At 37.7% G+C, this 14,510-nt stretch overlaps 1 protein-coding gene across 2 annotated transcripts in view; it reads right to left on the bottom strand.

The window, feature by feature from the left end:
- The window catches only part of LOC117405867 (PAX3- and PAX7-binding protein 1-like), a 40,960-nt gene extending 30,408 nt beyond the window's left edge, over nucleotides 1-10,552 (bottom strand). Inside the window, exons 1-2 of one of the 2 annotated variants that reach the window (XM_034009316.3) lie at nucleotides 10,100-10,552; nucleotides 5,521-5,652 (exon numbers count right to left, since the gene is read on the bottom strand). In XM_034009316.3, coding sequence (XP_033865207.2) covers nucleotides 5,521-5,652; nucleotides 10,100-10,424 — 457 coding nt within the window. In that variant the 5' untranslated portion in view covers nucleotides 10,425-10,552. The remainder of the gene's footprint in view (nucleotides 1-5,520; nucleotides 5,653-10,099) is intronic. The other variant, XM_034009317.3, reaches the window with a different exon arrangement.
- Nucleotides 10,553-14,510: the final 3,958 nt, after the last annotated feature.

Below are 14,510 nucleotides of genomic sequence, written 5' to 3'. Positions count from 1 at the left end.
TGACCAAATAGCTCGTTCATGGTTTCTTCTCAAAAATCTTTGACCAGAACTCGTATCCATCATTCAAATGCCGTTTTGCAAACTTTAAGCAATTGTCCTTGTGATGTTTTCCTAAGAGCTTTTTCCTTGGCCTGCGACCACTGAGACCTTCACCATGCAATACTCGACTATGGTTGAAATGGAAACCACAGCCTCACTTGCAGCCAATTCACTTTGAATATCTTTGGCAGTCAATCTCGGATTGTTAATAACCTTCCTCACAATTCTTCTACTTGTTCTTGGTGAAAGAACCTTCTTTCTTCCAGACCGAGTACTTCATGATAATAGAAACAATAGTTGAAATTGGGATACTCAAATGCTTGGAAATCTTATTGTATCCTTCTCCAGCTTTATGACAATAAATAATTTTCTGCCTAAGGTCTTCAGATAACTCTTTACTTTTTCCCCATATTGACTTATTGGTAATGACAGCAAATCATCCTATGCCTTATACTCTCCAAGTATGTTCACCTACAATCCAGCATTTTCTAGACTTTTCTAGAATTAGGTTCTGCATTTTCATATTTAAATTTCTAGCAACTTGTAGACAATACTATCATAGCATCAAAGGGAATGAATAATCTTGAATTGGCATTTTTGCTGCAATTAATAACTGTAGACATCGACTTCTTGTAACTTATTCCTCATCCACAAATGCAAAACATTTGCTACAAAATAATTTCTAGAAATTATAAAATTCCCATTGGGGTACGTAAACTTTTGACTACAACTATAGATATAAGAACATAAGAAAGTTTACAAAATCGAGAGGAGGCCATTCAGCTCATCTTGCTCGTTTGGTTGTTAGTAGCTTATTGATCCCAGAATCTCATCAAGCAGCTTCTTGAAGGATCCCAGGGTGTCAGCTTCAACAACATTACTGGGGAGTTGGTTCCAGACCCTCACAATTCTCTCTGTAAAAAAGTGCCTCCTATTTTCTGTTCTGAATGCCCCTTTATCTAATCTCCATTTATGACCCCTGGTCCTTGTTTCTTTTTTCAAGTCAAAGAAGTCCCCCGGGTTGACATTGTCTATACCTTTTAGGATTTTGAATGTTTGAATCAGATCGCCCCGTAGTCTTCTTTGTTCAAGACTGAATAGATTCAATTATTTTAGCCTGTCTGCATACAACATGGCTTTTAAACCCGGGATAATTCTGGTTGCTCTTCTTTGCACTCTTTCTAGAGCAGCAATATCCTTTTTGTAACGAGGTGACCAGAACTGAACACAATATTCTAGGTGAGATCTTACTAATGCATTGTAAAGTTTTAACATTACTTCCCTTGATTTAAATTCAACACTTCTCACAATACATCCGAGCATCTTGTTGGCCTTTTTTATATCTTCCCCACATTGTCTAGATGAAGACATTTCTGAGTCATAAACTCCTAGGTCTTTTTCATAGTTCCCTTCTTCAATTTCAGTATCTCCCATATGATATTTATAATGCACATTTTTATTGGCCTTGCTAACCTCCTTTTTGACTTGTGTTTGCAGTTCCAAGTACACTTTCTGTGTACTTTGTTTTTGTTCCCTTTTAAACGCTCTGAAAAGTGCCTTTTTTTGCTGAATATTTTTTTTAATTGATCTATTAAACCATTTTGGCCATTTTGTTTTAGATTTGTCTACTTTTGGGATGCATCAAATCAAAGATCCACCGCCATATTTTACAGTAGGTATGAGGTTCTTTTCTGCACACACATCCTTCTTTCGACGCCAAACCAACTTCTGGTGTGCGTGGCCAAAGAGCTCTATTTTTGTCTCATCCGACCGTAGCACCCGGTTCCAATCGAAGTGCCAATGCCGTTTAGCATACTCCAGGGGCTTACGTTTGTTGGTTGCTCTCAGTAAAGGCTTTTATTCTCCAACTGTGGCCCTTGGATTTCCCTTTGCCTCCCGAACCACCTGCCTCACTGTGTGTGGGGGCAAGATACACTTGCATCCTCTACCAGGCAAGTTTACCACTGTTCCAGTGGTTTTGAACTTCTTAATTATTGCCCCAATAGTGGTAAGTGGTATATTTAGTTTTTTAGCTATGACACTACCACCACCATGCTTGACTGTTGGTATGAGGATCTTACTGTGGAATGCAGTGTTTCGTTTGCCAGACATAACAGGGCCCATGTCTGCCAAAAAGTTCCAGTTTTGACTCATCTGTCCATAGAACATTGTTCCAGAACTCTTGAGGATCATCCAGGTGCTTTTTGGCAAACTTGAGACAAGCATCCATGTTCTTCTTATTGAGCAATGGTTTCTGCCTTGCTACTCTGCCATGAATCCCATTTTTGCCCAGTCGAGGTGAGAGAGGCCTGCAGATCCCTGGATGTTGTTCTAGGGTTCTTTGTGACTTCCTGGACGATTTTACGCCTTGCTCTTGGAGAGATTTTGGCAGGACGGACACTCCTGGGAAGATTCACTACTGTCCCAAACTTTCTCCATTTGGACAATATGGCTCCGATTGTGGTTCGGTGGAGCCCCAGAGCCTTGGCTTTGTAACCCTTTCCAGACTGATAGGCATCAACAACTTTTTTCCGGAGGTCTTCAGGAATTTCTTTTGTTCGTGGCATGATGTGCCTCTAGAACCTGTGTGCTGACAACTTCACTCTGATGGTAAAGGGCCAAAGTTAGTCAGATTTATATTGGGCAGGGATGGCCCAAATCAGGCCTGGTTGTTAACCAAAGTAAAACAGCTGACCCTAATTATCCCTTTAAATTGGGTTAAGTTAACTAGGGGGGACAATAACTTTTTCACACCTGAAGATTGCATGTTTGATTACCTTGCACACCAAACAAATGAAAGTAGCACCAAACTTTGGTGTCATTTTTTCTCTCAGACTCCCTCTATATACTACTACAACCCACAAAAAAATCTGACAAAATACAATGTGAAAAATGTACAAAAATGCAGAAAATCAGATAGGGGGCAAATACTTTTTCATGGCACTGTAGCTTTCTATAAATTACCACCTATGTCTATAAATATCAGCTTTTCTACGCATCAACTGCATTTAACTCCTAAGAGTTAAATGCAATCGATTAGGGCTGTCAGTTAAGCCTCAAAATAGCAAATTATTAATTGGGCACACAAAATATAATCTGAGAAATATCGACGATTGCACCACACATTTTCGGTGCATGCCTCTTCCCACAACATTATTATTTTAATATCATTGCTGTTAAGTAAAAGCTTGTGCACAACAATTGAATGCGAGGGGTAATTACGCCTGGGTAGCTTCAGGAGGGGGGCGGGGGTGACACGCCTGTCCTGTTCTGGATTCAAGGCAGCGCGCTTTTTTGTTTTTTGTTTGTATATACAGAGAACACAAAGAGGGACGTACCTACCAAGTATTTTCAGAACAGATTCGCTGGTAGGATGGGACCAGCAAATCAGATGCTAGTTAACACGAGCAAGAAAATAAAAGCACGCCCACTGCTTGTCTGTGGCAGAACTACTGTAAATAGCAAGGCAGGGTTTTTGGTGCAGTTTCGTTGATAAACTTAAATAAATGTTATTAACTATGCACATTACAAAAATGTAATTATTGAATTGATTATCCAGTATTTATCTATCTATCTATATAATGAGGAATGAAATCGATCGAAAAATCAGAAAGACCCAAGTCAGAGACAGAAAAATCAGAAACAGTCAGACCATGGGCAAAAAACATGAGTGGGTACAGAAACAAACTGCATGAAATCAAAAGATGATAATAAAGAGTTAAATTCAGCCACCATGGAAGACGTTGGTAGGGAAGGTAAATTAAAGTCACTCATAACGAGTACACTTTCAGTTGAGACATAAAAAAGAAAGTAAAGCAGAGAACTCATTTAGAAAAGTCAAGATTTTGTTTAGGAGGTCGATAAACTAACAATCTTTAAGGAGTAGTGTGCAGAATGAAACATTGCGATATACTATTATTATATATATATATATATATATATATATATATATATATATATATATATATATAAAAATTACACACATACACACACACACACACACACAGAGTTCATCCAGATCACGCCTGTTTCCTGTTCCATAGTCCCCCACCCAATCAAAGTAAACATTTACACATGCATGTTATATTTTTATTCAGATGTAAGTCAAATTGGCAAAAATGCAGTGATTTGGTTTCCTTTGACAAATCATGTTGGCAAACAAATCAATTAAAAGATCAAAAGGATTGCATCAACATGTTAAAGAACACTACCTAAATAATATGTTTTCACCAAGGATACGATTTTGGCACAGTGATTTTTTGTACATTTCACGTTGCGGAAAAAAACACAAGAATTCACAGGTTTAGCTACATCAACACACAAGGAGCTTTTAAATAGTACACCAAAACCAATAATAAAAGACTATTGCTTTTGACTGCTGGCAAGTTTAAATGCTGCTTTAGAGTACAAAACTTAGTTAAAAGGTCCTTTCACACCAACATTTTTTTCCCCCTAATACTGTACAATGCAGGCTTTCACACCATCCACGTAGCGAAACAGACCGGGTCCGAAATAAACTGCGTTTCTATTTCTCTGTGCGTGTCTGGCGTAAATGTACATATATATACAAAATCAGCATGTCAAATAATTGTTTTTATTTAGTGTTTTCAAAATGAAATCGTATGTAAACATTCTTCAATAATAAGAACGAGACGTTTAAAAATCAGTTGTTTCTGAGTAACCTACAGAGCACACCCACTTTAAAAATAAAAGCAAATATAAAAAAAACAAAACAGGGAGCTGACAAGTCAAATCACACAGGCAGGCACAGTGTCCAAGAAGTGCAGCATCACAAAGACGAGAAAAAGACTAGTTTTATCTAAAGTTTGCAGGAAATAATAATAATAATAATAATAATAATAATAATAATAATAATAATAATAAGTTCAACGGCAGTCTGAAGTATTTTGTTTAGCAATGTTTAGTTTTAGAGAAAGCGAGTATTTATTTTCAACAGACTACTTGGGTACATACATTGTATGAAAAATAAATAAAATGTAAGTATTAATTGAATTTTTTTAAAGATGCAAGCCCACTTTTTTGTTTAAACAAAATTAACTAACAAGCACTGTACATGAAGATCACAACCGAGAGTTTACAGTACCATCCGATCTGTGTTCATTTACATGCTCGCTCAGCTACAAAATAGAAATCTCATTCGCTGACCTACATAGCTACACGTAAATGCTGGGTGCATACACAACCACACAATTTACAGATACTCGCATATTTGTATTTTCAGTGCATTACATACTGCATTTTTAAAAGGAAATAAAGGAAGTGCCTAACCAAATGTGTTTTACATTAATTTCCAAGATGTCACTGACTTTTATTAAAATTCACGATTTTCACGTTTTCCGTGACCTCCGTGACAAAATCGTATCCTTAGTGATCACCATGCATTGAAACCATGTGATTGGCCTTCACTTGACTATTTAGTTAGTGTGACTAGGTTATATAATGCAACATTTTAGGGCTTACCATCACCTGCAGTACTTGGATCCTGCTTTGAGCCGCCTGCTTTTTCCAGGTCTTCCTTGTATTCTTTCTTTAGTTGCTTCACTATCTTTTTATTGTAGTTTGATTTCTTCACCTTGAAAACCTCAATATCATCTAAAAAAAAAGAACCAGAAAGGAAAAGGGTTAACAACAAACAAGCGCACTTCATGCAGTAGATTAGATAGCCATGTGGCAAAAAGGCTTGTGGTCTGACGAAACTAAAATTATGACTTTTTGGCCTAAATGCAAAGCGTTATGTTTGGCGCAAACCCAACACAGTTCATCACCCAAAGAACCCCATCCCTACTGTGAAGCATGGTGGTGGCAGCATCATGTTATGGGGATGTTTCTCATCGGCAGGGACTGGAGCACTTGTCAGGATAGAAGGGAAAATGAATGGAGCAAAGTACAGTGAAGTCCTTGAGGAAAACCTGCCGCCCTCTGCAAGAAAGCTGAAACTGGGACGGAAGTTCACCTTTCAGCATGACGACCCAAAGCACACAGCCAAAGCTATACTGGAGTGGCTAAAGAACAAAAAGGTAAATGTCCTTGAGTGGCCCAGTCAGAGACCCAACCTAATTCCAATTGAAAATTTGTGGCATGACTTGAAGATTGCTGTCCATCAACGCTCCCCAAGGAACTTGATAGAGCTTGAACAGTTTTGTAAAGAATGGTCAAATCTAGGTGTGCAAAGTTGGTCCCAACAGACTCACAGCTGCAATTGCTGCCAAAGGTGCTTCCACCAAGTATTAACTCAGGGGGGTGGAGACTTATCCAATTATGATTTCAGTTTTGTATTTTTAATATATAATTTTTTTTCTAAATAAAACCTTTTTTCCCCTTAACAGTGTGGAGTATGGTGTGTAGATAAGTGGAAAAAAATCTTCATTTAAATGCATGAAACTCTGAGGCACTGACAACAAAATGTGAAAAAAGTTCAAGGGGGTGTAGACTTTCTATAGGCACTGTAAAAGGAAGACTACATTACTGGCATGTTTGTTTTAGAAATGTAACACTGAATATAATGCTTAAATTTGAAGTTTTCACTATTGAATTTGACAGCCATTTAACATGTAATGGACATAAGATCCAAAGTATCGCGATAGTATTGAATATCATGATACTGTGCATGGTACCATATCGATACTCCCTAAATGAGGTATCGCAGAACACTACCCTGCAGCGTGACAAGCTCGTGAAATGTACCATAAAAAAGACTAGTTTGCAAAGTTTCAGTTCAACAGAGGAACGGATTGGAATCACCATCTCCATCAGATTGAATGGGTTCACAACACTACAACTCATGCAAGAACAGAGTTCACCCCTGTCTTTTTGATCACATGGCTCCCATGACCTCTTCCACACCTGGCTGGCACACCAGGGGAGCATGCAGCTTCCCTGAATGAGGCCTGCAGCTTGCATTCCAAGAGGCTGATAAAGTGAGTGACCGTGTGAAAACACAACACAGTGCTCAATACAACAAGCACCTCAAGCACATGCTTTACAATACAGGGGACTTGGTCCTCAAACGATCCAGCCCAACGACGACACAAACTTGCTCTTCAATGGCTCGGCCCATTCAACGTTGTTCACCCCTTACCTTTGAAGATGGACAAGATCTTTCCAATCCTAAGGCTAATAAAAACGTGCTCCATAACAACCACCGGAATCCTTACCTTGCTCCTCCTATGGATCACGGAACACTGCCTCCAGCAGCTACAGCTCCACCATCTTTGACTGCTCTAGCAGGACTCTTGCCACATACTGACCAACTGCCTACACTCTACCAGCCACAGGATGGTGCACCTGACCAACACAAGGTCTTTGTCAAGGTGCAGACATCTCCTTCAATCTGTCTCCAGAGCTGCCTCCTAGACAGACAGCCACCGGGCTCGCCCACACGCTCAGGACGACAGTGACGAATGCCTCGTCATATGACCAAGTACAAGTTGGACTCATTTACTTTTAGTTAATTAAGGAAACTTTAGGACTTTAACTACTTGCACTTAAAATAAATAAATTCAAAAGACTGACTTTTGCATTGTTTAAATGAGGTCATTTCTTTAGGAGGAGAGGGAGTAATTGTGTAAGCACAGGAACAGGTCATAGTTAACCGTGCGTGATTGTTTAGCGAGTGGGATGTAACTTCATGTGTATGAAAAGAGAAGGAAGATTAGGCAGATCTCCATTACTGTTGTCTACTAAATGATCTCTGTTGCTGTATGCCCCACTTCACTAATACAGTGATTCAACTTAATAGCCACGGTCTACATATTTCATTTCCAATTTGGTAGGGAAGATAGGGTACGAGAGCCACAACATAAATAATCTCAGTACACAACAAAAGTATAAATGCTACTCTCTTAAAACACAAGACAGGATTAATAAGAAATGCGTGGTGGAGGTGTTTTTTTATTTTTATTAAACAAAACTACAGCACCCCTGACAAATAACATAAGGTCAAACAGTACAACACTCCACAATTAGGCTACTTACAATATAAACTCAATATTCTGCATTTGATCGTTCACATTCCAAATATGCCTCTATTGCTAAGAGGTGTATTCCAAATACACAAGTCACTTTTGCAGTATGTAGCATACTGGTGGGATTCTCCCAGAGCCAGTGCTAATGCACACCAATTACTAGTGGGTGAGTGTATATTTCTTCCAATATTTTTTTTTTCTTTTTGAACTAAAAAAATAAATGGGAATTGACCATTATTGGGTTTTTTTTTTTCATTTTGATCAGAGAAATACAAAATGTGAATCTTCAAAAATGTGTGTTTTTCCGGTCATTATATATAATAAAAAAAAAAAGATTTTGCTTTCAATCAAATGTTTGAAATAAATGAATTACATTTATCAATTGTCTATTCTACTACACTCAACATGCATTTTCCAATGCATGTCAGTTCACTACCAGCTGTGCCTTGGAAAGGTAGGCTAATATGAACATGGTTTCAGGCAAACAAATGGGATAGATTAACAATTGTGCGACACTGGAAAATGGAAGCATTTGTTTTCAAGGGGGAATAAGCCAGTTACAATGAAAGAGGACAACTTTTTTAATAAAATGGAGGAACTTCAAATACAAATGCTTATTCTGAGAGCTCACTTTTCTACTCTTGCCATAGCAATACTTCAATCACTTCTGGGCCATCCTGAATCTAAGATGAGAACCCAGGAGAATGAGACATTTAAAAAAAGAATTAAACAAATAATACTCCATGTATCAATTGATAAAGGGAGTATTATTTGTTTCATTGTTTTTTTTTCTTTCAAATACTTGATTGCAGCAAGCAATATCTGAAATGGTTAAACAAGCTCAAGTCTGTTTTTATTTCAGATTTCAAATCAGAAAATGAAAAAAAAACTTAAATTAAATTATTTTTTGGTTGTTTTTTTATTTCTATGCTCAAATTAAAAAGTCATTTTCCCGTTTTATTTTTTTCGTTTCAACGATTGGACGGAATATACAACGACCCAGGCTCAAAATTCAGCATACTACCAAAGTTGCATGTAACAGTAAATGCCACAGGAATGGCATATTCCATATTATGTGAATACATATTTCACATACAGCAGACTGCAGGAAGTGGAATACTAAATTTAAGGTCTAAAACCATAAATCCTGATTTAAAATAATAATAATAATAATAATAATAATAATAATAATAATAATAATAATAATAATAATTCTGCACAGATTTGTTGGGTTTATGAATTAGTCTCACTGTCAACTTGTGGTAGCAAGAGCTGATATATAAGATGTCTAGAAGAATGAATGAGACTCATGTTCTGCTTATGCCAGGCATGATCTGAAGCTATTGTGATTGCACTACATCCACTTGTATGAAGACTGAGTGACCAGAATGTTTTTGACTACATTTTTCACTTCTAACTGAGACACTATCCCACATGACTGGCTGTGTTTTCTTGGTGTTGTACCCAGAGATATGCCCTGGACAACCAGCCATTTGCACTTGTGTTGGTACCATGCAGCTCCATTCTTAGTACACATCATCAATAATCATCAATGTGTAAAATAATACTGTACCTTGCAGCTCTTTCTGACTTGTATTGAGTGCATAATATTTTTTGGCAGCAAGTATTGGCCAATACATGTAGAATTTGTAAACCGTAGCAATACATGTCTTAAAGCAGCCCTTAGATCCTTAAGCCACAATTACAAAAAAAAATGTTGGCCGAAACACTGCGACAACGTAAAACTGCACCATGCACTGTAGGCATATACCAGTAACGATGTACAGTATTTTGTAACCATCGCCTTTTTATGTCACACATGTGCAACTACAAAAATTAACGTGGACTTCTAAAAGTAACTAACTGTGGGTGCGAGGTGCACTTACCGTACTCGTTAAAAACCAAAATGTGAAGATGTACTACTACTCTCTGACCATACACCGGTATTTGTTTTAGTGGCGGCTTAAAAAAATAAACACTTAATAATTAGTTTTCTACTACTGTATCTAGTAGAGCCTATTGTAAATGTACCCACCCACACATTAATTAATAAAAGAGGCTTGATTCCAGCCTACCTTCTTCGTCGTGAAAGCTAAGCAAACTCGCTTTTGGCACATCTTTGTTTTCTTTACTTTTCTTCTTTTCCTTCAAGTTCATCCTCGTTGTGTTAGTCTGAAATCCATTTCCATAGTTCATATCCTTGCTGACATTAAAGTGTGCGATAATCTCAGGGTTGTTGATTACAGCACATCGGACTGAAGGCTCATCGTCGGCCCCGCATGGCTGTGGTTGTTCTTGCAGCAACTGAAGCTGCGGCAACGACTGTTTTTCCTCTTCTTTTTCCTCCTCGTCGGATTCATTTCTACGCCTGAAGTTTACCCTCTTCGCTTTTTTAAACATTGTTCAAGTTCAATAATTAATACAATGTTGGTGCAAAGTCAAAACCCCTTATATTTAGCTCTATATACAACACAGAGAAAAACGGCAGCCATATAAAGAGAGACAAAAATACCAGGATGAAGCAGAGGCTTTTGGGAGTTGTAGTTGATATTTACCAGCTGATCCGGAAGACTAGAGTAATCAATCCCTCACTGCAGACCTCTGTCAAGTCCACAACCAAGTGATTTGACATTTCCTAACCAGTTTGTGAAATGTAAAAATCCGGGAAACGGGTAAGTGTAATACAATGTTACATAAACTCTGTTGACTATTACCAGAAGCAAATAGTAATAATGGTAATAACCTATATTAATTCTGATAATACTGTAATTACATTTCCAACTGTGATTTAATAATTTAGGATTGTTTTCTGGCAGAGATGAGATAAACGTACTCGTTGGTACACATAATGAAGCAGGTTCTTACGAAAGGCGTAAGCACAGATATTTTTATTTTATAAATGTATTACAACATTTTAAACGTTATTTTTTATTGTTTTTTAAAACTATATAAAAACATAAAAAAGTTTACAAACGAGAGGAGGCCATTCGGCCCATCTTGCTCGTTTGGTTAGTAGCTTATTGATCCCAGAATCTCATCAAGCAGCTTCTTGAATGATCCCAGGGTGTCAGCTTCAACAACATTACTGGGGAGTTGGTTCCAGACCCTCACAATTCTCTGTGTAAAAAAATGCCTCCTATTTTCTGTTCTGAATGCCCCTTTATCTAATCTCCATTTGTGACCCCTGGTCCTTGTTTCTTTTTTCAGGTCGAAAAAGTCCCCTGGGTCGACATTGTCAATACCTTTTAGGATTTTGAATGTTTGAATCAGATTGCCGCATAGTCTTCTTTGTTCAAGACTGAATAGATTCAATTATTTTAGCCTGTCTGCATACGACATGCCTTTTAAACCCGGGATAATTCTGGTTGCTCTTCTTTGCACTCTTTCTAGAGCAGCAATATCCTTTTTGTAACGAGGTGACCAGAACTGAACACAATATTCTAGATGAGGTCTTACTAATGCATTGTAAAGTTTTAACATTATTTCCCTTGATTTAAATTCAACACTTTTCACAATATATCTGAACATCTTGTTGGCCTTTTTTATAGCTTCCCCACATTGTCTAGATGAAGACATTTCTGAGTCAACAGAATTCCGGTTTCATAGATTCCTTCTTCAATTTCAGTATCTCCCATATGATATTTATAATGCACATTTGTATTGCCTGCCTGCAGTACCTTACACTTTTTCTCGATTAAATGTCATTTGCCATGTGTCTGCCCAGTTCTGAATGCTGTCTAGATCATTTTGAATGACCTTTGGTGCTGCAGCAGTGTTTGCCACTCCTCCTATTTTTGTGTCGTCTGCAAATTTAACAAGTTTGCTTACTATACCAGAATCTAAGTCATTAATTTAGATTAGGAATAGCAGAGGACCTAATACTGATCCCTGTGGTACACCACTGGTTACCTCGCTCCATTTTGAAGGTTGTCCTCTAATCAGTACTTTCTGTTTTCTACATGTTAAACATTCCCTAATCCATGTGCATGCATTTCCTTGAATCCCTACTGCGTTCAGTTTGAGAATTAATCTTTTATGCGGGACTTTGTCAAAAGCTTTCTGGAAATCTAAATAAACCATGTCGTATGCTTTGCAATTATCCATTGTCAGTGTTGCATTCTCAAAAAGATCAAGCAGGTTAGTTAAACACGATCTCCATTTCCTAAAACCATGCTGACTGTCACCCAAGATACTGTTACCATATAGGAATTTTCCATTTTGGATTATAGTTTCCATAGTTTACATATAATAGAAGTCAGGCTTATTGGTCTGTCGTTACCTGGTTCGGTTTTGTCTCCCTTTTTGTGGATCGGTATTACGTTTGCAATTCTCCAGTCTGTCGGTACAACCCCTGTGTCAAGTGACTGTTGCATGATCTTGGTTAGCGGCTTGTAAATAACTTCTTTCATTTCATTTCATTTCAAGTACTATTGGGAGGATCTCACCTGGCCCAGGGGATTTGTTTATTTTAAGAGCTCTTAGTCCATTTAACCCTTCTGCCTCTGTTATGCTAAAGTTATTTATATCTATAATGGGCATTGCATTATATTGCGGTAACATGTGAATGTATTGTAAAGACTTAGAACAGAAGCGGGAAACAGAAGTTCTTCAAAAGCAGTAATCGTCTTTAATTTTCAAATGAAGCCCATAAAGCAGCGAACCCCTTGCCACACCCCATTCTGGTCTCACTTGCCAAGCTTTCAGAACCAAAGTGTTGGGGCAGGTGAGGGTATTACTTTACCTTCTGCTCTATTCTAGCCCTATCTTTCGTTCATATATGCGCTATATCTAGCCTCCGACAACTGATGTAATTTTGAAATATGTATTTAGACTAAAATTAAAGGTAGACGCATTCAAAAATCATATAAATCCTTTGCATTTTAACACACACTAGTAATAATACGAGTATAGTATTTTAGTAGTAAGTCTTAGTATTTAGCAGTATATTGCACCACAGTAACTGAAGTGCAAATAGCAGTAAGATTGAGCCATAATCCAAACAATGTTAGTGTAGTATTAAATGCTTAATGCAAGTTTCAGTAAACCAAAACGTAATCAAAGAGCACTGCTTAGTATAATGAATAGTAATGAAACATGGTAACGTAGACACATACAAGTGGGAGGTGTAACTGCAGTGAACAAAAATGAAAGATGTAAAAAATATATATTAAAAGGGGTTTTCACATGTACATAAAACATTTAAATGATTGAAAAATATATTTCAGCACTTTTTGGACAAACGCCCTTTTTCTGCTGTGTAGAAGAAAATGTATGTATGTGTGTGCAATTCATATCGTCTGAGTCCGACGCCCAGGACAACACGTTTTGTGTGAGGGACAAGAAGTTTTGCCGTTGTACTTCTCCCATTGGACAAATAGTTTTTATTTATTTTTCCTATGTTTGTTCTTTTGCTAAAAACACTTGCGATATATTTCTAAACCATGCAAGTTTCTGAAACCGGAATTGCAAAAGTCTAGCACCTACACACAAAGATTTTTAAAATTCTTTATATATACCCCTATCACTTCTGATTGGCTAGCTTTGGAAAAAAAAAAAGAAACCCTAAAATGGCTGCCAGAGAGACTCTGTCAAGGCACAGACTAATCTTTTAAATTCAAGGTATTATTTACGTTCTTTGAAAATTAGCCAATAAGTTATATTGCTTTCTTAACATGAACCTGACATTTAAATGCAGCAAACTAGTTACAAAAAAAAAACAACAGTCACTAAGGTATTGGCGGATTAGAGAAAATCATGTTGTATAATTTATAAAATTATTTCTGAGTCTACTTTGTGGTCAAGCGTGTACTTGTTGGCATAAACGTGAAGTTTACTGTACAAGCATTTCAAGACAAACTTTCCCTGGCAAAAAAAAAAAAAATGAAATCAAAATGTTACTGTGACAGAGACAGAATAATTCTTGGTGATCAATCTCCCTCCCGACCTGTGAGGGTGCTGTGTAAAGGGAACACAGCGCCCTGGACTGGATGACCCATCTAGAAAGGGGGTGGAGCTACGGTACACTAAGTCATTGACCCGGAAGGGAAACGATGTGGCAGCCGCGGATTGGAGGAGTGGTTGCAATTGTTAACCAAGGGGGTGTGATCGATGGTATATAAGGGGACTGAGACCAAGCTGTTGAGTGGCGTGTGGGTGGTGACCTCACAGACCAGGAACAGAAACCAAAGCAATGAATGCCGGGTGAAACTGCAGCGCTGCGGCGCTCAGTGTTTTATTAAATAATAAAACAAACAAAAGATTTAAACAAAACAAACACTACAAAACAAAAAGGCACGTTGGCCAAACAAATAGAAATAAACAAATAAGTATCGTGCTGGGGTAAAACCAGCACACTTAGCAGTTGTTTAGGTTTTAAATCTCTCTCCTCGCTTGCTCTCCCGTACTCTGTACACTCTCCGCGAGCGCAGATAGCTTCAGGCTTTTATATTCTGGCCGAGGGGTTAACAAGCTATTAATTATCTTATT

This window comes from Acipenser ruthenus, chromosome 9, assembly GCF_902713425.1.
Source record: "Acipenser ruthenus chromosome 9, fAciRut3.2 maternal haplotype, whole genome shotgun sequence".
NCBI lineage: Eukaryota > Metazoa > Chordata > Actinopteri > Acipenseriformes > Acipenseridae > Acipenser > Acipenser ruthenus.
Note: the sequence above shows the minus strand (reverse complement) of the source record. Positions and strands in the feature narration are given on the sequence as shown.